General features: G+C 44.0%; 1 protein-coding gene across 2 annotated transcripts; it reads right to left on the bottom strand.

The window, feature by feature from the left end:
* Window positions 1-3090: 3090 nt before the first annotated feature.
* On the bottom strand, window positions 3091-10010 carry LOC144123087 (uncharacterized). 2 transcript variants are annotated; one of them, XM_077655991.1, is made up of 9 exons: window positions 9924-10010; window positions 8929-8992; window positions 7011-7058; window positions 6537-6584; window positions 6061-6108; window positions 5586-5633; window positions 5083-5130; window positions 4476-4535; window positions 3091-3217 (listed from the first exon to the last, which is right to left on the bottom strand). In XM_077655991.1, exons 2-8 carry the CDS (start codon window positions 8981-8983, stop codon window positions 4522-4524), a joined length of 309 nt encoding a protein of 102 aa, XP_077512117.1. In that variant the 5' UTR covers window positions 8984-8992; window positions 9924-10010; the 3' UTR covers window positions 3091-3217; window positions 4476-4521. The 2 variants fall into 2 exon arrangements, with proteins under 2 accessions (XP_077512117.1, XP_077512118.1); XM_077655992.1 differs by lacking the exon at window positions 6061-6108.
* Window positions 10011-26583: the final 16573 nt, after the last annotated feature.

Raw genomic sequence — 26583 nt, 5'->3', positions numbered from 1 at the left:
AAAGCTATCTGTCATCACCAGCCCTTAGACAGCTCACGATACTACATTTGTACTAGAACTACCGTGACTCAACGCATATTTACACTGATGGATCTGTCCTTCCAAGCAGCTCCGCGGCGGCAATCGTCATTCCAGCGAAAGCTACAACAATCAAATTTAAGACGACCCACGCGACAACATCGACGGCAGCAGAGCTCGCAGCGCTCTTAACTGCCCTTCATCACATTGGTGATGAACCGCCACACAAATGGACAATATTCTGCGATTAGAAGCCGGCACTGCAGTATCTACTGTCACCTCTACGACGCGCACCGCACGAACAACTAATCTTCCATATTACAGAGACGTTACACCATATAAGTGATGCCGGCCATGAGATAACGTTCCAGTGGTTTCCAAGTCACTGCGGGATTATCGGCCATGAACGGGCGGATCACGCTGCCCGCTCAGCCCATACTGAGGAGCGCCACGTCCCAATTCCTCTTTCTAGAACTGACGCGGCACGGAAGCTCCGCCTACTTGCTCGGCAGTGCATCGAGTCGCAATGGAATGAGCCACATTTAAGAAATACGCGACTGTACTCATTTGATCCAACATTAAGTCTTCGAGCGCCATCACAGCTTCGCCGTAGAGACGCCACGCTTTTATATCGACTTTGGTTGGGAGTTGCCTTTACTAAAGCCTATGCCTTCCGCATGGGGATGGCCGACACCCCAACCTGTGACCACTGCGGCCATGAAGAATCAATTGGCTATATATTGTGCTCCTGCCCGCAGTACAGTCCACAGAGGGCATGCCTTAGCCACGAACTTGACCAACTGGACGACCAACCGCTATCTGAAAAAAGAATTCTACAACATCGAAAGGACCTACCGTCGCAGAAGAAGGCCGTGGAAGCGCTTTTGCGCTTCTTACAATCTACCGGCCTGTGTGAAAGACTAACTGGAACGCCTTGTGTGTGTGTTTCTCCATGTGTACACGTTCCTTTTTTTTTTGCGTTTTCCTCTCTGTCATCTTTCTAACCCCTATCCCACCTGCGTTTCTTTTTCATTCTTTCTCTCTCTGTACAACGTCGACGGTGGTGCTCAGGCTCTCTTCGCTAATAAGACAATTATAAACGTCTTCCGAAATTCCTGTTAGGCTGTGGCCAACTTTGTTTTCTGCAAGCATACTGGAATTCACTAGCTTGCACGGCTTCAAGATAGCTTCGATTTATGCAGTTCAACTTTATCCTGGCACTTGGGCCCGCTGAAGCAATTTCTGTTTCGCGCGCTTCTTCCTTGCTGGTTCGTCGCCAAATTTCTTGATCGCACTTGTGAAGGCAGCCCATGTAATTTGCGCATCTTCATGATTGTCAAACAGTCGAAGGAAGTGGCGGCAAGGAACAACACCACGTTAGACAGTTTATTAGCAGCGTTCTAGTGATTATATTTGCTCACTGTTTCATACCGTTTCAGCCACTCGCCAACGTCCACCTCAGATTTTGCAAAGAATGCCTGTGGCTGTCGATAATGTGACCAGTTTTTGGAAGGTCCTGGTTGCACGATATTGTCGTCTCCCGTCATGTCCAATGACATAAGTGGTAAGCCAGCGAGTCTACGGCTCCTTCGATAGATGGCACGCTCCGTGGTTGATACCCCGTACCTCTGCCATAACAGTTGCGTGCTTAGCACGCACGGGGGTTTATATACAGAGGGAATGATCGAAGCAGGACCGCGACGAAGCGTACAAGCGTCATTCTTCTTCTTCTTGTTCTTCTTCTCCTCAAGCGTCATTCTGCCCTTGCTCCTCTTTTTTTTCAACTGATCCGTACAACCGTTGATCTTCATCCTCCGTCGATGTCCTACGAAGGCGCGTGACAATATTAGCGTATCAACGCAAGCCTGAATAAAAGTAGAAAATAGAAGAACATGGATGGTGGAGCTTCAATAAAACAGTTACAGAAGTTTGTGGTTTCGAATGGTTGGATTCATTATTGAATGTTGTTGAAGCCACTGACGGAAATATCAAGACGAAGGATATGAACGGTGTCGCCGCGCTCTCGGATGTGATTAGTATAATACGATTCCACGCAGCTGACTCTACGTAGCCGCCGCCGCAACGCCGCCGCACCAATACAGATCTGCGTGCCAACTTGGTGACGGCAGTCGCCGACCTACCGCTGCTCCATCACGTTGCATTCGGATGCGTCCACCACATGCATGAAGTTATTCTCAACTTTGCATTCATAGGTACCTGGGAGTGATACCCCTCCTTGTGCAATTTTGCAGCGCTGAAAGGATGGGCCACATCGCTATGATGGCAGGTGCAGGCACCGGAGTGGTTTCTGGAAGCCAATTAGCTCTTCCCGAGCGCTCTCTTGCGATTATTCATTAACCTAACTGACACGTGTCAGTTCAGCGGCGCGCCACTGCCCTGAGCTGAGTGGTGCCGCCACCTTCGGGACTTACGGCTGTCGCTTAATGTCGTGTTAACCAGTGGTAACCGCCCTGTTAATATTTTTAAATTACTCCTTCGGAAAAAGCATAGTTATACATTTTGTTTTGAGAAAGGCCATTTCTCTGCAAATACGAGCTCTCACGTGAAAATCCTGTCTTCATTTTGAAAATTTTAGAATTAGGACTTTGAAAAAAAAAATGTAATCTGAAAGCAAGCGTTCTTAGCGCTCGAAAGTCCATGCTGCCTGAAATTTCAGCGTGTCGTAGTGTTAAGAGCTTTGTTGACCTGATATTGCTGTCTATATGCTTGTTTTCGTCAGATTGAAAGATCGTACCTTTGCGAACTGATTGTGATGGAAGGCGACATCCAAAATGCTTAGTTAAAGGTTAGCCTTGTCTTGCGTTATGAGCGGAGAAAAGCGGCACAGCTTCCTAAAAGGTGTAGCTATAGTTGCTACTAATTCTCTGGTAACTATGTGCAGACGTGTACCGATTATCGTGAGTATGCATTTTGGCACCACAAAAAGCAGCCTATTTTTCTGCAAATGTATAACTGTTATACTGTGAGACCTAAATTATCAATATCAAAAAAATTTCTAAATAACTCTATGGATTGAAGAAAGCATCCGAATTTCTCACTACAAATGATACCTTCAAACGTCACAATTTATTTTTGCAATCAGAGAATGTCAAAACAAAACACAGGCCATTTCTTTCGTTGAAAACCTTCACCTCCTTGGTTATCCCTCCAGCCTTTCTTAAGTGCGGGCGCAGGAACCCTGTAAGAAATATTTAATGCCTCGTTTGAGTAAAAGCCGTTAAGAAATGGCCACAAAACGATTAATTGATATCAGCCGCTTGTCATTGCAACTATGTAATCATAGCACGGGAGTCATCTGCATCTTAATAACTGCCCCGGTAACTTCGCATTTAATTCTAAACGCCCTCTTAGTGCCTACGAAACGCAACGATAGTCGTTCCAGTATATTTGTTTAGCGAATATTACTCAGACGCTTCATACAAAGAAGCTTTGGTTTGAATTTGCAGTACGGATAATGACTAAAGTGTGCAGAGAGAACAACATGTCGTGTATCGATATTAAAGTGATTTTTTTAGCTTAACAGGATTACATGGTGCGAGATCACAACGCAGTGCTTTTTTAAAACGCCATTGAAAAACTCTATTTTAGCCTGAGTCGCTTTGGGACTTTAAGCCCCCTTAAACCAAACCAAACCTTTTATAAAGGTATCAGCCTACATACTCAACAAAATTTACTAACCCATTCATGTCACTACACTGAAGACTGAAAAAAACCTATACTTCTTGTTCTTTTATTCCATCATCGTTTGTTGAGCAAATAGTCTGCATGGGAATAACATTGGCAAAATATTTAACAGCTTAGGCAAAATGCAAATTATGTGCCCAAGCACTTCAATTATACTTTGGGCTTCATTTAAATATCGCAGCTTTGTTTTCAGGTTACACAGGGTTCAGAGAGAGATCACGAAATCGATGTGCTGGGCTTTGGCGCTAGAGTGCTAGAATGAAAGGGACACTTCAGCTCAATGTCAAGAATACGACGAGATGGCATTAATGAGTTAGTGCCCATATATACGTAATTATTTATTTTTTATATTCATAGATCGCTGGCACATGTCATTCTATTTCTGCCGCAGTGCTGCAACGTTTAAGCGATGCGCGACTGCCTTGTAATGACAGCTGCTGCCAACAGGGGGGCTTGTGATACTAGGGTTGCTTGGAATCTCGCAATATCGCGAGCAATAATTAGCTGAACTGACAGCTGCCAGGGTGGGCAGCTTGCTAACGATCCTGTTGGCAGGCTGCGATGACGCCACATGGTCAAGTGACCTAGGTGGACGACGTGTCAAATAGCGGGGCCACCTAGCTGTCTCTCCCGGGTAACCGGGTTAACTACCGGCCAGACAGACAGTGGCGAAATCGGTGAATGGGGTTCCTACGCTAACGCACTAAATATTTCAGAATCAGGTTAGAGAAATTTACCGTTGCATCACGCACCTGAAAGTTTTCACAATGACTGCTCAGCGATGTCTTTGCGGGCTCTTCAATACGTCCTTCCTGCAGCCAAAGATAATCAAGCCGTTACGCTTCAGAAAATGACAAAACCATGCGCCGTACAGCAGTTTGCAACCAAAAGTAAGAACCTTGGGGTGGCTTTCCATATTCAATACATTTAGTTCATTTGCTTGCTTCCAAAAAGCGGATAGATTACCCAGTAACATTTCTAGATATCTCCAAGCCTCACTCGAGCATACAATTACCACGCATATCTCCAAGCTGCAGCGATTTCTTTCTGCGGAAACTGTTTCGCGCCTAATAGGAACACTGTAGGCGAGATGTGGTACTTTTCCTCCCTAAGCTGGGCACTGCTGATTGATACTTGGCTCGCCGAATTGCCGGCCTACGAAGAAGACACATGCAAATGGCGCAAAAACGAGAACAAAGAAGAATTAGAATTATGATACGGCTTAAGCTTCAGGGTAAACACAAAGCGAGAAGTGTGACGCACCGCAGTCCGACTTCAAAATTTTTGTAGTGCAGGGCACTAAATTTATTTGGGGCTTAAAATTTATAACGGGATGAGTGTTCCAAACAAACTCCTTACCTACGCCTCCGCCAAGAGATGAGCCTCCGCCAAGAGCTCGCTCGGTTCCTGGTAAGAAATAACAGACACAGATATTACACGCGGCAACATAACAAAAGTAAACAACAAAGAACATAGCTATACTAAATTCACAAAAAAAAACTATATAGTTAATTGTTCATACCTGCGCTTAATGTCTGATATCTGTGCCGTTAATTATTGCAAATATTTTGGGTCCAGCTTTACACTGTGAGCTGCTGAAGGACGAGCTTCCAAGGAATTAATCTTTTGTCATCTAAGGCCCTGCTTCGCCTACTATAATTATAACTTTACGGCTTAAGCTTCATGGTAAGCTTTACGGCTTAAGCTTCATGGTAAGCACAAAAAGAGAAGTGCGACCCACCGCAGTCAGACTTCATCCTTTTTGTAGTGCAGGGCACTCGATTTTTTGTGGTATTAAACACTTCGAATTGTCGCGTAATTAAAACTTATAACGATATGACTGTTCCAAACAAACTCCTTACCTACGCCTCCGCCAAGAGATGACCCTCCGCCAAGAGCTCGCTCGGTTCCTGGTAAGAAATATCAGACAGAGGTATTGCAGGCGGCAACATAACAAAACTAAAGAACACAGATCATAACTACACTAAATTCATCAAGAAAACTAAAACGTTAAATGTTCATTTTCCGCTTTATGTCTGATATAAGTGCCTTTAATTATTGCACTTAATTTGGGTCCAGCTTGACACTGTGTCCTGCTGAAGCAGAAGCTGCCAAGGAATTATTCTTTTGGCACCTAAGGCCTTGCTTCGCCTACTATAATTATAGCTTTACGGCTTAAGCTTCTGTTTAAGCACTAGGAGAGAAGTGCAACACACCGCAGTCAGCCTTCATACTTTTTGTAGTGCAGGGCACTCAATTTTTGGGAGTATTAAACTCTTCGATTTGTCGCGTAATTAAAATTTATAACGGGATGACTGTTCTAAACAAACTCCTTACCTACGCCTCCGCCAAGAGATGAGCCTCCGCCAAGAGCTCGCTCGGTTCCTGCGTAGAAATATCAGACACAGATGTTATAAGAGGCAACATAACCAAAGTAAGCAACAGAGAACATAGCTACATTAATTTCATGAAAAAAACTAAATAGATTAATGTTCATACTTGCGCTTAATTTATGATATACGTTGCTTCAATTATTGCCCTTAATTTGGGTCCAGCATGACACTGTGGGCTGCTGAAGCACGAGCTGCCAAGGAATTATTCTTCTGGCACCTAAGGCCCTGCTTCGCCTACTATAATTATAGCTTTACGGCTTACGCTTCAGGGTAAGCACAAAATGTGTAGTGCAACACACCACAGTCAGACTTCATACATTTTGTAGTGAAGGAAACTAAATTTTTGGGGGTATTAAAAATGGCGAATAGTTGCGTAATTAAAATTTATATCGGGATGACTGCTCTAAACAAACTCCTTACCAACGCCTCCGCCAAGAGATGAGCCTCCGCCAAGAGCTCGCTCGGTTCCTGGCAAGAAATATTAGACACAGATATTACACGCGAGAACATAACAAAAGTAACCAACACAGAACATAGCTACACTTAATTCTTCAAAATACTAAATAGTTAAATGTTAATACTTGCGCTTTTTGTCTGATATAGGTGCTTTTAGTTATTGCACTTAATTTGGTTTCAGCTTCACACTCCGTGCTGCTGAAGCACGAGCTGTCAAGGAATTATTCTTTTAGCACCTAGGGTCTTGCTTCGCCTACTATAATTGCAGCTTTACGGTTTAAGCTTCAGGGTAAGCACTAGGAGAGAACTGCGACACACCGCAGTCAGACTTCATACTTTTTGTAGTGCAGGGCACTCAATTTTTGAGGTATTAAAAATCGCGAATTGTCGCCTAATTAAAATTTATAACGGGATGACTGTTCCAAACAAACTCCTTACCTACGCCTCCGCCAAGAGATGGACCTCCGGCATGAGATCGCTCGACTCCTGAGTAGACATAATCGCAATAGTCACACATGTTTTGAAGTACGCACAATATTAGAAGCATGAAACAACTTATCTGTATAATCAAATGGATGTTTTCTGCAAACACCTGATCAACCACAACATAATAATAGTTCATTAACACCACTAGAATACCGTGAAAATCCTTAATATGTGCATTAGCCTATCTGGTAAGCACCTGAAGCAATAATCTTGATACTGAGACAACAGTTCATGCATCCGCTTTCTTTTTGTTTGAATAATTGTTTCTGGCCAAAAAGAAAGAAAGCTACCATTCACCAACTTATCGTTATAAACCAGCACGCCACTCGCGTGCATGTGTATACCATCAGTAGGTAACAACGCCATTTACATTAGGGCCACAAGTATGGCCCCCGTAGGCACGCCAAGAATATTGCTTTAGGTATCCTTAAAACTGGATTCATGCTCATATATTTAGAAGTCCGCGTTTTCTCTTGTGTCAGCTTTCAAAAAGTTCGAGAATTGCACACGTATTAGTAACACTTAGCATTTTATTTGAGTGGACTGTTATTAATATGGCTGTCCCAGCAAAATCTCCTTATATACCAATAAGCCAGTTCTTAACCAACCTGTCATGTTTATGTTATATGCGTGGGACTGCCTGCAAAACGCTATGACCAAAGCGATACATAGCGTATCCCGTGTTTTTTCTTTCCGCAATGCTTGTACCAAAAAGATTTTGCCCAGGCAAAAATTTGAAAGGACCGCTTAATAAAATTGATAAGGGCATCATTGCTGTACGCGAGTGTAACTTGCCCACACCACCACCAAGAAATCGGCCATCTCCTGTGTAGCAGATTGCTCTGGCGTTAGCCACGCCAACATAAAAAACATAGACGAACAATGTGACAGAGCACCATGAAATCCCTGACGCAGAATAATGAGTTAATCTTCTCGATTTCTCGTGCTTTTCTTGAGTCCTATCGTGAAATATAGTCCAAAAATGGAAAAATATATTATGATTCAAGTCTTTTATTCTACTACATGTTTATTTGAAATCATCAGCCACCGAGACGTTCCAGAAAATAACCCTAAGTCATACCAGCAGCACAGTTTCAAATTGTGACTAAACAGATTTGCCTACCTGAATATCATTAAAACGTGAGAAGGCGGTTCAGTTATTTTTAATGCCTAAAATTATGAGGAGTGGCTCAATTACCAACACCTCCATCAGGAGATCGACCCGCTCCTGTCGACGTATGATAAATTTATCGCGCCAAGACAGCGGCAGTGCACATGGTAAAGAATGTAGTAGCATATACGCTCCGAAGCGATATTAAGCAGTTGATATTTCGATTTGCTAAGTGTTACTTGAGCCGCTCTAAAGAATGCCCTTCAAGCACGACAACCTTGTGCAGTAACTTCGATGTCCACAGGGAGCAGCAATTTTTAAGACTGCCGAAGAAAACCAGTTTTAAAATCTTTTATTCCCCCGCAGCATACTTTTTTCCGATGTTGTGTTCTGTGGACTCGTATTTAACCTATTCTGTTGTTGTATAGAATGGGCAAGCAAAATGCTCGTGATTCCAAAAGCACCTGTTAACTACATGGCTTCCCATTATTGTGTCCATTTTTGTAACCATTAGGTGTTCATGAGCAACCGCATATAGGGTACAAACAAGAGCGCGAAAGAGGCACTTTGTTCGTAAGCGAAACTGAAAGCAGGATGCACCTGCACGGAATAAGTACCGCAAGCGAAAGACGGAACTGATCAAGTGGGCAGAAAGCATAATAAGACTGCTATTAAAGAAGAAAAATTAATAAACGGATCAAAGAGTTGCTCAGCCATCTCTAGTTGGCTGTTTAAAGGTCTGACTGTTGCTCTGCTTACCCATGGAGAGGAGAGCCACCGTAGCAAAGACAACGAACAATTGTGCATGAGCCATGTCGAAGGCCTGAAAATTGGAATATGAAAGGGCAGTCACACTTTGGAAGGCACCGCAGGCGTAAAACGACGTCCACTCAAGTGTGTGCTAACGAAGCATCATCAGTTACTCGAAAGAAAATACCCCGAAGAAAACTTCAGGAAATCACGCTAGGGCAAGCTTATTGACTTGAATTTCGTGCAGTTCTCCTGCAGTTATTCAGCAAGTGTTAAACAGCACTGATGTGCTTTCTTGAACGCGCTGTAGTCTTCCTTTGAGTTGCCACTTTTCCTCTGCCTGAAGCTCTACTCATGTGGTTCAAATAAAAAACAGCACGCCACGGAACAGTGACATACAGAAAGTTTGCGGCTGTAGGCCTCTTGCACAGGTGTTTGCCGTTTCGAAAACGTCTTTGTGACCCCAGACGCGCTACAAAGATATATAGTTCTGTATTTGCAGTGCACTAGAAGGAAAGTATGGTCTAAAATCATAACTTTATTACCAGTATTTGCGTACGTATATGAATGGCGGTAAATGCTCGTGCCAGAACTTGAATGTAATAGAGCCTTCGCTTTTTCATTCGCCTGCCTCAATATTCCTTTCATAGTTGAAGTTCTGGCTTGGGATTGTTGGTTCATGTGGTATTATTAGAAACAGCGCAAAAAAAAAAAACGTGGGCGACGAAACGGAGCCCCTCTGTAAATGCTCCTCTTCTTTGCCGACGTCTACTTTAGCGCTGTTGGTAAAAATGGTTTACTCTGCCGATAATGTTTGCCGCACTATTCTATACACCGAGTGATTTTATATTTGCCGCATTGGCCTTACGCGTGCTTGTAGCGACAGAATGATGACAGAGTACTGGATACCATAGAACAGAGATATTGAAACTTTTTAACAAATTGTTAAGATGCAAACTGAAAAGTGGGGACTGAATTTCATAATTTTTGGTAAACGCGCTTACCTGTGAGCAGTTCGGTAGTGCCTGCGTCTGTCTGTGAAAAGCAGGAGCGTATTTCAACTAGTCGACTGTGATCCTTTTTATAGCGGGCCTCTCCTGCACCAAGCGGCAAATGTTAGCTATCCTGGTTCCTAATCATCGTGTGCACTTATGAAAAGAAAATGAGTTGCCAATCATTTTGACATTCTTGCTTGACATATCTATATATTTGAGGACGAAACATCTTTTCTGTTGCAAAATTTTACGAAAACGATGTCAAAATGATTGGCAACTCATTTGATGTTTTTAATTAAAGGCATCAAATGAAACCAAGTCGACCAGTGACTGATGAGAGCTGTCTGAGAGTATATACTAAAAATGAGACGAGAATTTTCGCGTAATAAACATAAAAAAAGACATTAGAACTGGCTTGATTAGCATTTTTTTCCCTGCGCATTCACTTACTGGCAGCAGGAAATTAAACTACCTGCTATTCGCTGTGCTCAGCCATAAAAAAAAAACTGCCCTCCTCTTTGGATGGGTGCACATCAAGGTATATCGCGATGGAAGTATTCTTGATTTTATAGATTTTCCCTTTGTTTGACTTCAAGAAGAAATGGTTCAGAATGTTTTCAATAAGACACGTTGTAGCATGAAACTCTGTGCGTTTTGATTATTTTTCTTCATTTCAATAAAACATAAACAAAACCGCACATGGGTGGCTGGCATGGGTGCCCGTTAAGGCACGGCGCTCTTTGGGTGGGAAAGAAAATTTTCATAATGTCGTCATTTCCGAGCATTAAAATTCCACAAATACAGAGGGAGCCAGACACGGAGAAGCAAATTTTTGCGCCCGTGGAATAAACTTTGAGAATCGACAACCCCTATCCAGCACCAAATTTCTATAACAAAAAATTCACTCAGGCCTAAAGAGAGGAGCTTATTTTTTAAAAATAAAACTGGGAATATTTTAAAGCCATCTACACAATTGTGTGATATGCAATGATAGGGTAGGTTTGTTACATTTGCCAGCAGATTTTTTTTATTCCGCAACAGCAGCATCCGGCCATAATTTGGGAGTGGTATATATATATATAGGATTGGTATCGTTATATGATCCAAACCATCCATTTGGCGATTTCGGAACTCGAAAAAAGTTACCACCTCTTGTAACGAAGCGCAGTCATGCAGAAGAAAACTGTTCACCGATTTTTAAGAAACATCTAAATCTATGAAATTGTTATTAGTGTAAATGCAGCTTAAGACGAGGAGTGGAATGAGTGTTTTTTACGACACTTCTTCTGAACCAAACTCACACTCTCCGAGCGGTTGTGGGTACGGTGCCAGTATCTTGCTATTTGTTGTCATAGGAGCAAGTTTTAAAAAAATATATATACTTGTTTTCCGTGCTCTAAATGTTGGTATGATCGGCGCGTCTAAACCTCAAGTGGTACTTTTGAAAATACTACTCTGTTACGCTTTCCGCAACCTGCCAGTACGCATCACCTGTTCGACTGACACATAAATTCTTCTGACCATCACTGACATTGATCCACCGGACATACGTTGTAGACCAATTCTGTCTAGTATTAACGACCGCTTTCCTGTGTTTGCTTTCATTCCTGCCAACAGCGCTTATCGTATCTCAGAATGAGCACAGCGTACCATACTATGCAGGCGAAAAGAAAACACTGCTCTTCATTGCTACTGCACGGCGATCTGTGAAATGACATGGTATATTGTAATTTTCTGATCGACGCTACAACGCATATAATGTTTTATAACAAAAAAAATTCAGTCAGTGACAAGTGTTTCTGAGAGTACTATACAAGACTTTCACTTATAATTTTACACAGTTTTTAAAATTCGGCTCTTTGAGTTCGAAGAGCGAGTTTTTCGTAATAGGACTGTCAGCGGTGTAGTACATCAGAATACAGCTCGGATGTGATAACTAGCATGCTAGGTAACTAATACTGTATAGTCACCTTTCGAGCTATGGTGGTTAGGCTCCTTAACTATTAAGGTGCATGTAGCGCACCGTAAGTAACATCGACATAAGAATTTAGAATTTCGAAAACGCGGTTGCCATGGGCGCTGCAGCGAAATAAAAGTTTGGCTATTTCTACCAGTTTCGTGCACTGGATAGAGTGTTTTGCCTCCAAGCCTCTCTAAAGCGCATCTATGTTGGTGCGATGTAGCGAAAATTTGTTGGGCCACAGCGCCGAGGGTAACCGTGTTTTAGAAATTCAAAAAGTGATATCGCTATTAATTACTGTAGGCTGCACTCTAAATAATTGAATACGTTAACTGGAAGAGTTAGACTTAAGTATTCATTACACGATAACCAGTCATATATTCAGCATACCGTTTCTGTATTTTGATGTACTAGAAACCTGAGAACGCTATAGTCAGAAAAAGGCTCTTCTAACTCTAAAAGTTCATTTTAAATATTGTGTAAAATCTTAGTAAAACACCACTTGTAGACATAAAAAAGGTTTAAGAAAGCCTGGTCCACACAGGAATTGTTAACGTACCATATAACATGTCAGCGTTAACATAAGAACGTTGAACACGTTTATGTGTTAAGTTCACACCTTCAAGGTAGAAGGCCTTCGTGCGTTGGCGCAGCTGATCATGTCGATTACAGGAAAGAAGTGCACTTATTTAGATGCTCGGTGAAGCACAGGTCAAGATTAGTGATGCGTGTCGTGTGTGCGTGTGCGCGCGCGCGCGCGCGCGCGTGTGTGTGTGTGTGTGTGTGTGTGTGTGTGTGTGTGTGTGTGTGTGTGTGTGTTTGGTTTGGTTTATGGTGTTTAACGTCCCAAAGCGACTCAGGCTATGAGAGACGCCGTAGTGAAGGGCTCCGGAAATTTCGACCACCCGGGGTTCTTTAACGTGCACTGACATCGCACAGTACACGGGCCTCTAGAATTTCGCCTCCATCGAAATTCGACCGCCGCGGCCGGGATCGAACCCGCGTCTTTCGGGCCGGCAGCCGAGCGCCGTATCCACTCAGCCACCGCGGCGGCGTGTGTGTGTGTGTGTGTGTGTGTGTGTGTGTGTGTGTGTGTGTGTGTGTGTGTGTGTGTGTGTGTGTGTGTGTGTGTGTGTGTGTGTGTGTGTGTGTGTGTGTGTGTGTGTGTGTGTGTGTGTGTGTGTGTGTGTGTGTGTGTGTGTGTGTGTGTGTGTGTGTGTGTGTGTGTGTGTGTGTGTGTGTGTGTGTGTGTGTGTGTGTGTGTGTGTGTGTGTGTGTGTGTGTGTGTGTGTGTGTGTGTGTGTGTGTGTGTGTGTGTGTGTGTGTGTGTGTGTGTGTGTGTGTGTGTGTGTGTGTGTGTGTGTGTGTGTGTGTGTGTGTGTGTGTGTGTGTGTGTGTGTGTGTGTGTGTGTGTGTGTGTGTGTGTGTGTGTGTGTGTGTGTGTGTGTGTGTGTGTGTGTGTGTGTGTGTGTGTGTGTGTGTGTGTGTGTGTGTGTGTGTGTGTGTGTGTGTGTGTGTGTGTGTGTGTGTGTGTGTGTGTGTGTGTGTGTGTGTGTGTGTGTGTGTGTGTGTGTGTGTGTGTGTGTGTGTGTGTGTGTGTGTGTGTGTGTGTGTGTGTGTGTGTGTGTGTGTGTGTGTGTGTGTGTGTGTGTGTGTGTGTGTGTGTGTGTGTGTGTGTGTGTGTGTGTGTGTGTGTGTGTGTGTGTGTGTGTGTGTCGTATGACATTCATATTTGAAGAGGTATACACTGGACAGATCTGGCAGTGTTTGAATATTCGCCTGAAACACAACGAGTATTGTCTGGCTTCTCAAAATAAGGCAGTGATTGTGAAAACAAAGGATCATAACCCAATATTTGAAGAAACCGTTTGCTGCAGCGGCATCGTAAGCAACGCACGCTAGAGACAATAAAGGCTTTTAATACTAGAAACAAAACAGGAGGCACCTGAATCAGCACGCCATCTTTCTTTCCCACTTGGTGATATTTACGTTTCTTGGGTAGCTCATGATGTGTCACAGGTGTTATCAAACGGCGGCACGTTAACATTTTCAAGAGATTTCCTCTTATTGCGGCTGGACAGACGTCGTATTCTCAGCTGACACCTGTCTAGTTTTTCTGAATAAAAAATAGCTGCCAGACAGCGGCTCTGTTTAGCAGTTCTCATTATTTTTCCTTAATCTCTGTTCGCGTACAGTTTTTTTCCTTCAACGTCGCCCTATGCCACCGAAGCTAAGTGCCGCCTTGCATGGACACAATGTACACGTACAATTACGACTACAAACATGAATTCATTTGACGCGCATCACATTTGAACTCGAGATGACACGGGATGGTGCGACTACCACAAACCGGCACCGCAAACCAGCACGCAAAAGAATTCTATTATTTGTGTTGTTTTTAATACGGTCCCGCCGAACAATGAATCCAATGAAGGAGACATGAAGCAGACGCTCTTTTGAAGCGCTAAATCATGCGTCTCATTTCATGCCGCAAACGTCATGCTTCATGCCACGCGTCAAGCTTGAACCGTTCATAATGTTGAAATGGTGTGCTTGGAAGAGAGAGCTGAATTTGCGGTACCCTTGTGTGCAAACTGTAATCTGGCGCTCAGTTATTTACGTCTAATCATTTTTTGAGCAGGAACAAAAAAATCACTTAAGCAAGCATTGGTTGATCGCTGGGAACTTCAACAGCCAAATGTTCGTTATATTCGAGGTGCGGCGCTTATATTCATGGTATCCGAGAATAACAGACTAAAGGACGTTATATTCGAGGGCTCCTTATATAAAGAGGTCGTTAATCCGCTAGGTAATGAAAGGTCATTAATCCGAGGTGGTATATTACGGTTCGTTTTGTCCGAGTACAGTACTTTTGTATGGGTGGTATCTAAGTTTTAGCCCGGTGGGCAGGTTGCCACTTGCCATCGGCTACTGACAGACAGCGCTCGCCATTTCCGCAGTACAAGCCCTTCTAACAGTCACGCGATAAATGCCGAGTAATGTTAACTCGAGTAATGTCGATTCGAATTCGCATGAAAATGCGTGATATTTAGTAAGCACAATTCGTTTGCGTCTAGTTCCATGAAGATGCAGGTAAAACCGGTCACATCTGGTAATTGTAGACAATCGAGCATTCTAGTTTGGTAGAAGGGGATGCTATTTAAAAAAAAAATCTTGTTGAAGTAGACACTGTCTTTGAAAATGAACTGGAATACTAACATCCCATGTGTCATGCGTCTAAGAAGACTAAACGTATCCGTTCGGAAATGACATTTCTCACTGAGAAGCAACAAGAAGGGTGGCGCAACAGGCACTTTCACAAGAAACAAGACGGTACTGTCAACAGCGGATCCTGGCGAACTCCATTTCTCATTCAAACTGATATCTGGTACACCCATTAAGTTGCCAGAACTTCAATAAGGTAATTAAACTCAGTCGCGTTCTTTTTAAGAGCCTTTGCCCTTACTACTGGCATTAGAACGTTTCCTGTCCGTCCGAGATTTCAAGATGGTGACCAGTCATGTGATCAAATTGCTGCAGCATTATGGAAAATGTGCCCTCCCATCACCGGCAAAACACACAAGATGGATTGCCCACTTCGCATCATCACTTCGCGCTATTATTTCGGAGAGAGGCAGCTGGCAACACATTGTGGGATCCTTTCTAAAACCACACCTGGAAAAACTAGCAGGCGATGATCCCTACCTCTTCCGCAGCTCGAAGGACCTGGTAAATGATCTGGAAGACGGAATTCCGTTATCTTCTACGGCCTTTTCCATCGACGTAGAAGATTTGTTTTACTCCGTCCCTCAAGATGGTTTATTCAAAGCAATCAGAGACAGTATTGACGAACATGGTGAAGTTGACTTCCAGAATACTGCTGGCATTAGCACAGAGCAGTTCCTAGAACTTTTGCAGTTTTATCTTTACCGCTAGCTTTCATGACGGGCAATTTTATGTTCAGAAGTCTGGCATTTGTATCGGTTCTTCTATAGCTCCTGTTTTGTGCGACATATTTTTGGCTTCCTTTGACAGGCGCCTGAAACTAGAGCTTTCAAAGCATCCGGTGTTCCATGCGTTTCGTTATGTTGACGACTATCTTGTGATATTAGATTACAGTACTAATCTTGACCTTAACAACACGGTTGCTAGCATTCTCGCCACCTTCTCCTCTGAGGGGCAAGGACTCCGTTTTACTCATGAAGCAACAAGGGACAACTGGATTCAGTATCTAGATTTGAAATTGCATTTTTCTGATGTTCATGTCTGCTGGGCTTACAGTCCCAGGTCCAAAAAAGCCTCCTACCTTATAAAAGTGCTCATTCGAAGTTAGTGAAACGTAGCATTATCATGTCCTGTTGTTTGTCTGCCCCTCATAAGTCATGTGTTCATTCTCTTTCATCTAGTTTCCATAATCGAGTAAAGCGACATGGATCCGCGGGCTACCCTCAGGAAGTAATTCGCAGCTCATATGAGTGCCTTCTTCAGAGGATGAAAAAAGCAATAAGGAAAGATCCAAGTGCAGACAGGACCCTTCCCTTCGTCATGCCATATTTTCACTGCCTTTCCCACAGCATCAAGAAGGTGACAGGCAAATATGGAATAAAAGTAGTGTTTTCAGCGCCTTGTAAGTTGAGAAAAGTTTGTCCCATGCTCTTGGAAGAGAAAAAAGAAACAAGACGGAACGCAGGTCTTGCAAGAAGAATCATCAGACCAAGTTCACCAGGTGTGCCTCCGAGGTTATCTACCAGATACCTTTATCTTGCGGGCGGGTCTACATCGGCCAAACTGGCTGGTGCTTCAATGAGCGAGCCCTGGAACATAGACGATTGATGCACGCCGGCACAGGCAGCAATCTGCCATTACACTGCAAAAACTGTGACAGCCGCAACTGCGTTGCCTTCCTGGACAAAACTGCTTTCCTCTCCTATGCACGCAGCAAAACTGAAAGGGAGGTTATCGAAGCTTTCCTGATAGCCAAAAGGGGTCACGACTGCGTTAGCTCGCCCTCGCTGTTGCTATCGGCCCCAGCGCTAGAGTTTTTAGAAGGGCATGTTCGTGTTAACATCGGATCTGATTAACCTGTAAATTTCTGCTGATGTTTCTATCGTCGAACCCTATGATGATAGTGTTTTTCTTATTTTTTCTTATGTTCGTTGGCCTTATTAACAATGTGTTTTTCACAAATAAAATCAGTTAGAAGTCTGCGCTTTGTCTGTCGATTTGTGTGCCTCTCGTCCCGTCTTGTTCGCGCAGTTAATACCCTTTCTGTTCATAATGAACCAACTAGCCCGCCAAAATGCCCTCCCATCACCCGAACGCACGCTCGCATCCGTCGGGCCGACACGTCAGCCCGTTTGCCCTCTCTGGCTGGAGCTGCTGCTGCTTCTGCTGCTGTTGTCAGGAAGAATGAAAAGGGAAGAGCACTGGCCTGCTCACTGGCTAAAGCCGAACCACAGCCGCTACCTCGTGCTGAAAGTAGAATTGAAAGATATGATAGCAAAGATTGAGGAAAAAGACGCGCGCTATTATGAACCGGGCCGATCCCGGTGGCAGAGCTATACCGGGCCAACCCGTGTCGGAGTGCTTCAAGCACTCCGCCATATTTCTAAAATAAGTATAATATTTTAAATTCAAAAATAAAACAGGTAGCAGACATTACATCAGAAGGTAAATACCAGATACTAGATACGTGGCGTTCCGCTATATAGGTATCGTATGAGAGGGTGCCGACACTAGGGCCATTTGAGGCCGCCATTGGTGACAAAATTGCTGCCCACCCATTCGATGCAGAGACCGGAGGGGGGCAATCGAATCGGCACTATTCGGCACAGAAAGTTGTTAGTCGAGCCGAAACCTGGTGTGTGTGAGGGATTTGTACCGACGGCCTTTGTTCCTCGAAGCCGCAATAGGGGGCGAAATTCAGCTGTCCATGGCGGGTGAGTCATTGTTCCCAGAGGGTGCGGGTGGTACCAGACGAATTGTCGTTTTGTAACGCGCACGGTGCTATCCTAATTTGTTGAAAGCTTTGGTCAAAATAAACTTAACTAACGCTCTTCATTTGATTTCGCATTTGCGAATCATTCATTTATTTTTTTTTAGCTTTGTGATGCGTGGTTGAAGCATAGCTCAAGAAAAACTGCGTTCGAGTTTCGTGTCTCTGTTTTTGAGTATTTCGCCTTCTGCATTTCTGCGTTACAGCTCGCGTAACAACTAATTGCGTCCTGTTTCATTACTGCAGCTTCGACGCTTTTTTCACAACATCTGATTTAGCCAGTGCTCTATAACGGAGGGGTAGCAGCAAAAGTCTGGGCGTCATTTAGAATCACTCAGCCCAGCATGACAATACGAGGCATAGGTGGCGACATCTAAAGGCAATTACTTCGTAGGGGTTAAAACGAGTATATGAATTCCTCGCCGAAGGAACCTTTCATTTTTTTTCCTGGCGCTTTCGGTTTGATTTCATGTCAGGGCACGAAAAAACCTCTGCCTTATAGAAAGAAGAAAACAAGAGGAATCAAAATTGGCTGCAAAGAGGTTGCCACTCAAGCTTCGCGCTGACGGAATGCGAATCCTGTCATTGGAAGAGCAATTTTCATCAAATCAAAAACAGCGTATAAGAAGCCCAACATTTTGACAGAGCCATTTATTCTTAGAATACTTCAATTCGCTTTCGTGTTTCAGAAATAGTACGGCCTGAATGTCAAAATAGAAGACAAAAAGTGCTGTTGGGGTCTCTGTCATGCCCATTTCTATTATCGTCTGGTGTTTTTCTGTTTTTTTTTAACTTTTGTTGGTTGGTCATGGCAAAGCTCTATAAATACATATTCCTTCAAGCTTAATCAGAGTGATTTTTATGCGAGAAAGAAAAAAGCTTGGGGAAAGGGGCTCCAAAGTCGAGCAGTCATTCTGCTGTCCAACTTCTCGTATATTCCATGAGACGTAATTAGTCGGCGGTTTGACATTGCATTTTGTGAATTTCTGCAGCGCATCACGTCGGTGCATGTCTGACTTGACATCATAGTGAAATGCTTCCAGGCCCGTCTGCTCTGGCGAACCCATTTGCCCGCTAGGTTTGTGCGCGGCCGGTCGAATCGTACTTGTCGCATATTCAAGCAACAACCAATGAAGAAAAGAGGGTGTGTTTGTTGTGAATAATCACCCTTTATGAACATCAGATGTCTGATAAGAGAATAAATTCTGTTTCTCTGAAATACATAGTTGTGCTGAATTCATCGTGACGAATTTTCTATTCATTGCGCTTGGCATCAGGGACGACAATCTCCTCCAGTGCGCCGGCCATTCTTTTGAGGGGTTTTGTTTGGCTACATCCCTGAAACCCGTGTAGCATGGCGAGACAGATGTTTGGTTACGAAGACCTAATGTGGCAGCGGCAATTTTTGTACTGTAAAGCATCGTCTAAGCACGCCTCGCTTGTGGCACACATGTCGGTTGATTTTTTTTGGCGGAAGCGTCCTTGCTCTACGATTAATTTGTCGATACGCCAGAGCAGCTATCAGTTTCTGGTTGAAATATAAATCGTGTAAGTCTTTGAATCTCGACATGGAAAAGGCTCTAAAGCGAGTAGTAGTGAAAGTAGGCGTATGGCGGAAGACGGAGGTGAGGGTACAACGCAGCAATATATATATATATATATATATATATATATATATATAATATATTAAGGAAGCCAACAGTCACCGAAACGAAGGGCCAATCAATCGGTTTAAGGAAAATTACTTATAAAGCAGCAGAAAAAACAACCATGCCGCCGGTGGGATCCGAACCCACGACCTCCGAATATCGCGTCCGGTGCTCTTACCAACTGAGCTACGGCGACGGCTGTCCAATCTGCTGCTTTCGTGGGTATTTATGTTTACTGGGTGTAATCGAACCTTGAGGGTGTTCACCAGCGCCACCCTCGACCATAGCGGTGGACGTAGCACGTCCTGTAATAGCCCGAGTGTGACGTAGAACGTCATCTAACGGCGAGGGCGGAAACTGTGCGAATGCCCTCTTAAGCAACCTGTGGCATGAAGACTGCCAGAACCGAGACACTCGTTAAGCTATTAGCAGAGAAGGTAAAGGAAATGAGGGGCTCGTTTGACAAACATTAAGGAAGCCAACAGTGGACAGCCGTCGCCATAGCTCAGTTGGTAAGAGCACTGGACGCGATATTCGGAGGTCGTGGGTTCGGATCCCACCGGCGGCATGGTTGTTTTTTCTGCTGCTTTATAAGTAATTTTCTTTAAACCGAATGATTGGCACTACAAATTTAAAAAAAATTAAAAACATTCCCCTATTCACCTTGGTTTCGGTGACTGGTGGCGTCCTTAATATGTTTGTCAAACGAGCCGCTCATTTCCTTTATATATATATATATATATATATATATATATATATATATATATATATATATATATATATATATATATATATCCTTAGATAGGGCAAGTCAGTAATAAATAGCAAAAGTAGAGATCGTTAAGCTTAGAACTAGGCTGTCATGAAAACTGCTCAACAGAAAATGAAAAATGAGGGAAGGGTGAACCAACCGGAACACCAGAAGGGTTTTTCGGTTGGCTACCCTGTTAAGGGGAGCAGCGATGAGGGGACTGAATAGGCTGAAGGAAGAGGAGTACAGTCACAATTGGTCCCTCTATCAAGTCGCTCTCAAGAAACAAAAGAGTGCCTTGTAGGCTCTGAGGGCATCGTTCGCTGTGATCATAGCCCCTAAGATGATGTCTTCTCTTAAAGAGCAAGGATGGAGACGGAGCAAGCCATAACGGAGCCTATGTCTTTGGGTAGCCAAAGCAGGGACACTCACATAGGAGATGTACAATTGTCTCTTCGAAGCCACATGATTCACAAGTAGGGGTCTTGACCATCCCAATAGGGAACGTGCATTGCTTTATAAACGCAGCACCGAGCCACAGACGGCAAAACAATCTTGTATCGCGATGCGGTATATCCTGAGGAAGACGAAGAGGAAGCGGCAGTCCAAGGTAGCAAGGGAGACAATGGACCAGGGAGCAAGCAGAGAAGAGAGATAGGGTGTTCTTAACGGTTCTAAACGGCTGTTTCCTGTGGTGCCTGTGGTTACCTGGTGGTGCCTGCATGCTCAACTCTTATGAGACCAATTCTGCGTGGGAGATTTGGCCAGGTCTAAGGTTAAGTCTGTAGATGCGGTTAATGTGCACGTTGGGGCGCATTTGGCTCATATATGTCGCTGACCTCCCCAGGCAGAGGTTCGGCAGCCAGGTTCGCCAGCTTGCCCACCCAAAGCTTGCCGCTGGACCTTTTTAGGAAAAATGGAATTGACGTCACCCCTGTGGTGCTCGTACCGATCGGTGAAGGAATGATCAAGATGAAAACCTCTAAGGTTCTTCAGCAGGAACTAAGGTCCCTTACTACCCACTACTTCCAGATCTCTGAGGCGCGACCGTTCGGCCGTAGAGGCACTGTTTTCAAGTCCTCTGACATTGCTTGCGTCACACACCTGCTCAGTGCAAAATTTATCAGTCGTTAGCAGTGAAAGCATTCATCCCTGAACCGCTCGCATGGTCCAAAGGTATTGTTCGTGGAGTGGACCCAGCATCCTCCCCACAGGAAATACTGGAGGAGTTTCAGAATGCTGGTGTGGGTTTTTTTCTGTGCGTGTGCGTGTAGTGACAGAATCAGTTATGACTAATTTTGCTGGCTGCTCCTGTAATTCTGAGCTCAAGGTCTGGCCAATAGTGTATCGTGTGGAAGCTCTACAACCCCGTCCACTTCAATGCACCAACTGTTGGCAATTTGGTCACAGTGGTAAAGACTGTAAATCGGCGACCCACTGCCGTGTTTGTGGAGAAGGGCATCCGGATGACAGCTGCTCCTCTGATCAGCCCCAGTGCTGCCTCTGTAAGTGTAACCACTCAGCTGATAATGCCAACTGCTCCAAGCGAGCTGACGAACAAAGCCTGCTAGATAAAATTAAAGCGAAGCGATGCTCGAGAGCAGATGCGTATGCATTTCTGGATCGGAAGAATAATACATATGCGTGCCGTGCGAGAAGCTCTGTTGCAGATATAGTGTCGAGTTTCACTGCGTCGATAGTGTGCTCAGTAGAAGAGGCTCTTTCTGTGCTGGTCGAGCGAATGCTGTGCAACATCGCTGAGGTTATAATCTCAACTTGTTGCAGGCCTGTCTCTTCCTTCTCAATCATCTGTTTCGGCGACGACGCCTGCATCGCTCCTAAATTGAGCTGCTGGTAAGAGTGACATCATGTCGCCTCCTGTCACATCCCAAGTCCAGCCTGACAACAGCGCTCCTGGCAGTGTCTCTCACGTAGATATCTGTAACACGGATGTCGAAATGCTCTGTCCTTCCCAGAAATGTAGAGCTTTTTCCTCAGCTGTTCCGCAATTCAAAGCAAAGAAAGGGTCTAAAAATCTGCACTGGAATTATCGTTCTGTACTTGCTTCTCTCACGGATCTTGAAATACTTCTTCATAACCAAAATCCAGATATTCTGATTTTGCAAGAAACGTGGCTATCTCCACTTAAGTCATTTTCAATCAAAAAATTCCGTGTTTTCAGGGTAGACCGCATTAATGACAGGGGTGGTGGGTTAATGACTAAAATCTCTACAAAAATATGTCACCGGGCATCAACCTCGCAGAAAGTTATGCTCCCTGACTGTGAGCTGTTGGCGGTAGAAATCTCCTTTTAACAGTGCGCCAAAGTAACTATTGCTAACGTCTACCTTCCTGTAGGTGTTCACAAGACAGACTGTTTGGCTACCTTACTGAGCGAAGCAAACAACACAGTCATCGCAGGGGATTTTTATTCGCACCACTGTGTCTGTGGTAGTCGCTCTAACTCCTGCCGCCAGCTTCTCTGGTCATGGATGTCTATGAATGCAGTGCGCTGCTGCAATTCCGGAGCAGTAACCTTTATGCGTGGAGTTTCTCGTTCAGTCATAAATTTAACATTGGCATCTCGTGGGGTTGGAGTATCTGCATGGTCAACAGTGGACTCAGTTACAACTAGTGGCCACTTTCAAATAACCTTTACTATTATGTCCTCTCCTATCAGAAAAGGTGGTGCCCCCATGAAATTTGTAAATCACATTAGGTATAAAAAATTTATTTCTGCCTCGCTTCTCTTCATAGTTAGCTCAAGTCGAGCAAAAAGAGCAGAGCAAAAAGAGCTCAGCCGGCAATTTTCTTTCTGCAAGATGCTGCTGAGGGCTCTGTGTTTTCTGTGTGCGCTACTGCGCATGCCAAACAGCCATCTCCTTGGGGGACGGAGGAGTGTGAGAAAGCTTATCGCCTTAGAGAGGCTGCGTGGAAAAGCCTTTCCCATAATCAGAGCCGAGCTAATTGGATAAATTATAAGTTGTACTCTTCATCTTTCAAAAGAACTGTTAAAAAAGCAAAGGAGGATTATAATCAAAATTTAAACACGTATCTCTGTAAACCTCGGAATAACAAAGCTCTATATTGATTCATGGCGCAGAATAACAACTCTTCGGCCTCCAACCGCATTAAGTAAATGGTATTGTCTCCGCAAGAAGCTAAGCAACACCTTGAACGTATCGCTCAGGGGCTGGCTTTACTTTTCCAAGTGCAGAAAACGAAACCTTTGCACACTCTCACCCCCAGCTGGGACTATCCCGAGGTGAACGTGTCGGAACTCCTCCCAAATCTTTCCTCGATGCAGTCTGCTCCCCCGGAATCTGATGGGGTTACTGTGGGCATGTTAAAGGTTTTAGCGCAAGACTTTCCACCCCACCTACAGGATATTGTAAATGCTTCATTTTAAAACTCTTGGATTCCTTACAGTTGGAAAATTGCGAAAATAATTTTACTTTTGAAAAATGCAGAGAATGGTTTTCATTTAGACAATATTCGGCCGATTGCTTTAACCTAATATTTTGTAAAGGTAATAGAAAGAGTACTACACAGTCGCCTCACAGAGCATGTTCATCACGTTAACGGCCCCAGCTCCGCACAGATTGGCTTTCGTCGCGGTTGTTCCATATGGTCCGCGCATGTGGATCTCGAGAGCCGAATACGGCTCTCAATGCGCAAGAGAGAAGTTGCGGCCTTGGTCACATTTGATGTTGCTAAAGCCTCTGACAGCGTAGAACACACGGTCAGTATTAACAATCTTGCTCAGCTACATCCACTGCACTTACATCTATGCTTGGATTTGTGAATTTTTAAAAGATAGATTTTCCTTTTGTACAGACGGATCTTTCTGTTCTAATACCTATGTTCAGCGAAGAAGTGTGCCGCAAGGATCTGTTTTGTCTCCACTGCCTTTCAACATATTGGTTCGGAACATACTCATTCATCCAAACATTACAGTTTATGTATACGCAGATGATATAGTTTTTTCGCATCAGCAAAGGATATTCATGCACTTTACGAGTGTTTGCAGGCATACCTAAATGCTATTGAAGACTGGTTGAACCAAATTAATTTATCACTTAATGTCAGCAAATCTGGCGTGCCGGAATTTCCTCCCGACACTCCTTAGTACATCTCGCTAGTATACCGCTCCACTCCAATTCCGTAGGTGGAGTCGGTAAAATACCTAGGCGTTACTTTGACAAAGTTTGGACTTGCCACACCATATTAAGAATGACGTTATTAAAGGAGAACGTGCTCTGGGCCGATTTACACGAGTTGTGAATAAAAAGTTTCGCATGCGTCGTGACACGTTACTGTTGCTCTATAAAGCTTATATGAGACCGTTTCTGGAATTTAGTTGTGTCTTGTTCTCTGGTAGCGCAAACTAGAAGCTGCAGCCATTAGGTTTACTGGAAAGGAGTGCCCTACGGCTATGCCTCAGGCTCCCAAAATCAGCTTCAAACGCTGTCCTTTATCTAGAAGCCCGTATTCCCGATCTCCTTTCCCGCTTTCCCGCTAACAGTGTGTATTTTCCTCAGGTCCTTTAAACGCGGCCCCCGGCGTTCGTAGTCCCATTTTTCTGTCCCAACCACACATGTTTTTCACTAATAATTGGCCACGCTATCAGCTTCCGCAAGTTAGGTTCACGCATAGTCCGTTAGCCCCGCTTCAGGTTGATCTGATCTCCTTGCAACAAGTTTCCGATACGCAGGCTTACCGCGTCTGCTATTATGACCATATTTTCCTGTCCCATGCGAAACCTATGCCCGCAAATATCGTAAATGGTCTCCTTTCTGAACACCTACAGAATTTTCCTCTTCATACTGTTATCTCCACTGATGCCTCCGGCAGCTGTGAGAAGGCGGTGGTTGGGATATATACGCAGGAGCTGGCTTGGAGCTATTCCGTTCGTACCCCAGATTATGCTCCTATATTATTCGCACAGTTTCTGCTATTAATTTGGTTCTTCTCAAACTTCCGGGGAATGTAGCACGGGTTCTTATTCTTGCAGACTTCCTTTCAGTTCCAGTCTCTCTCTAAAATTCGGGAAAATCTTTGTTGAATCGTTCGCTTAAGTTTTTTTGTTCCGCGCACAGTGCGTGAGATCCGCTTTGTCTTGGTACCTGGGCATTCGGGCGTCTATTTTAACGAGGTGACTGATTTAATGGCAAGGTCAGATCTCAGCGCTCCTGTAATCTATCCCGTTCCTCTCCTCTTCTGTTAGAAACTTCACGTTTCCAGCGCTTCAAACATATTTCAGCCAACCTGAGTGATCCATTGCTCAATACCGTGGATTTTACCCATTTAATGTTCCCATGGAATATCCGGTGGTGTAAATCAAGGCTTTGTGAGGTGTCAGTGACGCTTCTGCGATGCAGAATCCCTCACTTATATTTATACTTATGCAGATGTGGGTTCGCTGCGACCAACCTTTAAATATCTCGTGGCCAAGTTGAAACAATAGATCATTTTCTCCTCTCTTGCCAGCGGTTCGCAGTGCAGAGAAATCAGTATTTGGAGGTCCCTCTTTTGAGGTTAGGGATCCCTCTGTCTCTTCCAGTTATTCTTTCGTTCGGTGCGAGCGCAAAGAAAATCCCGTTAAGCAGTGTCTGCGGCTACCTTCATGATTACATAAGTGCAACTGATCAATTACCTTGTTAGCTGTATACAAAATTTTGTCAAATGCCCAAAAATGCTCGATTCTCTTCCTGGTAATTCATATATTTTTTTAATTCATTTGACTTTTCCACTTTTTATCTTGATTTATTTTTCTCACGTCTATTTCTCCCTGCGCAAATACCTCATTGGGATTATCTACTGAACCTTGGCCGATCCCCCTGCGTGGGTAGGTGCCATGCTTACTATGGAGAAGAAGAAGTCCAAGGTAAAATGTCCTGACTCGACAATTGAAAAACCGGTCGCTATTTCACGCAGATAGTGCAACGCATGCAGTAATTGTTTGTTCACGGGCAAAGATAACAGTTCCTGCTGTAGGGATGCACTTCGTCATACAAGGCAGATACGCTGAGTTTGCGCGTGAAACACTTACAAATTTGACTTAAAGGGAGACCGTAGAGCCCCTACATCGTAAGGATTTTGAAGCATATTTAAGAACCTTTTAGAAAGGAGCCACTCACTATAGCTCTTCCCAGTTTAATTTTTCACGTGTCTGGTCGCTTTGAACTGAAATACGTTTTTGCTCTGTTACAAAGCACTATAAAGTTTTTATTCCTAAATTTCTTCTCTGGAGGTCACTGTTTTACTGAGTGAAGTTTTCACAAAACAAAAAACACTGCGTAAACATGTAGCAT

Source organism: Amblyomma americanum, chromosome 3, assembly GCF_052857255.1.
Source record: "Amblyomma americanum isolate KBUSLIRL-KWMA chromosome 3, ASM5285725v1, whole genome shotgun sequence".
NCBI classification, from domain to species: Eukaryota; Metazoa; Arthropoda; class Arachnida; order Ixodida; family Ixodidae; genus Amblyomma; species Amblyomma americanum.
Note: the sequence above shows the minus strand (reverse complement) of the source record. Positions and strands in the feature narration are given on the sequence as shown.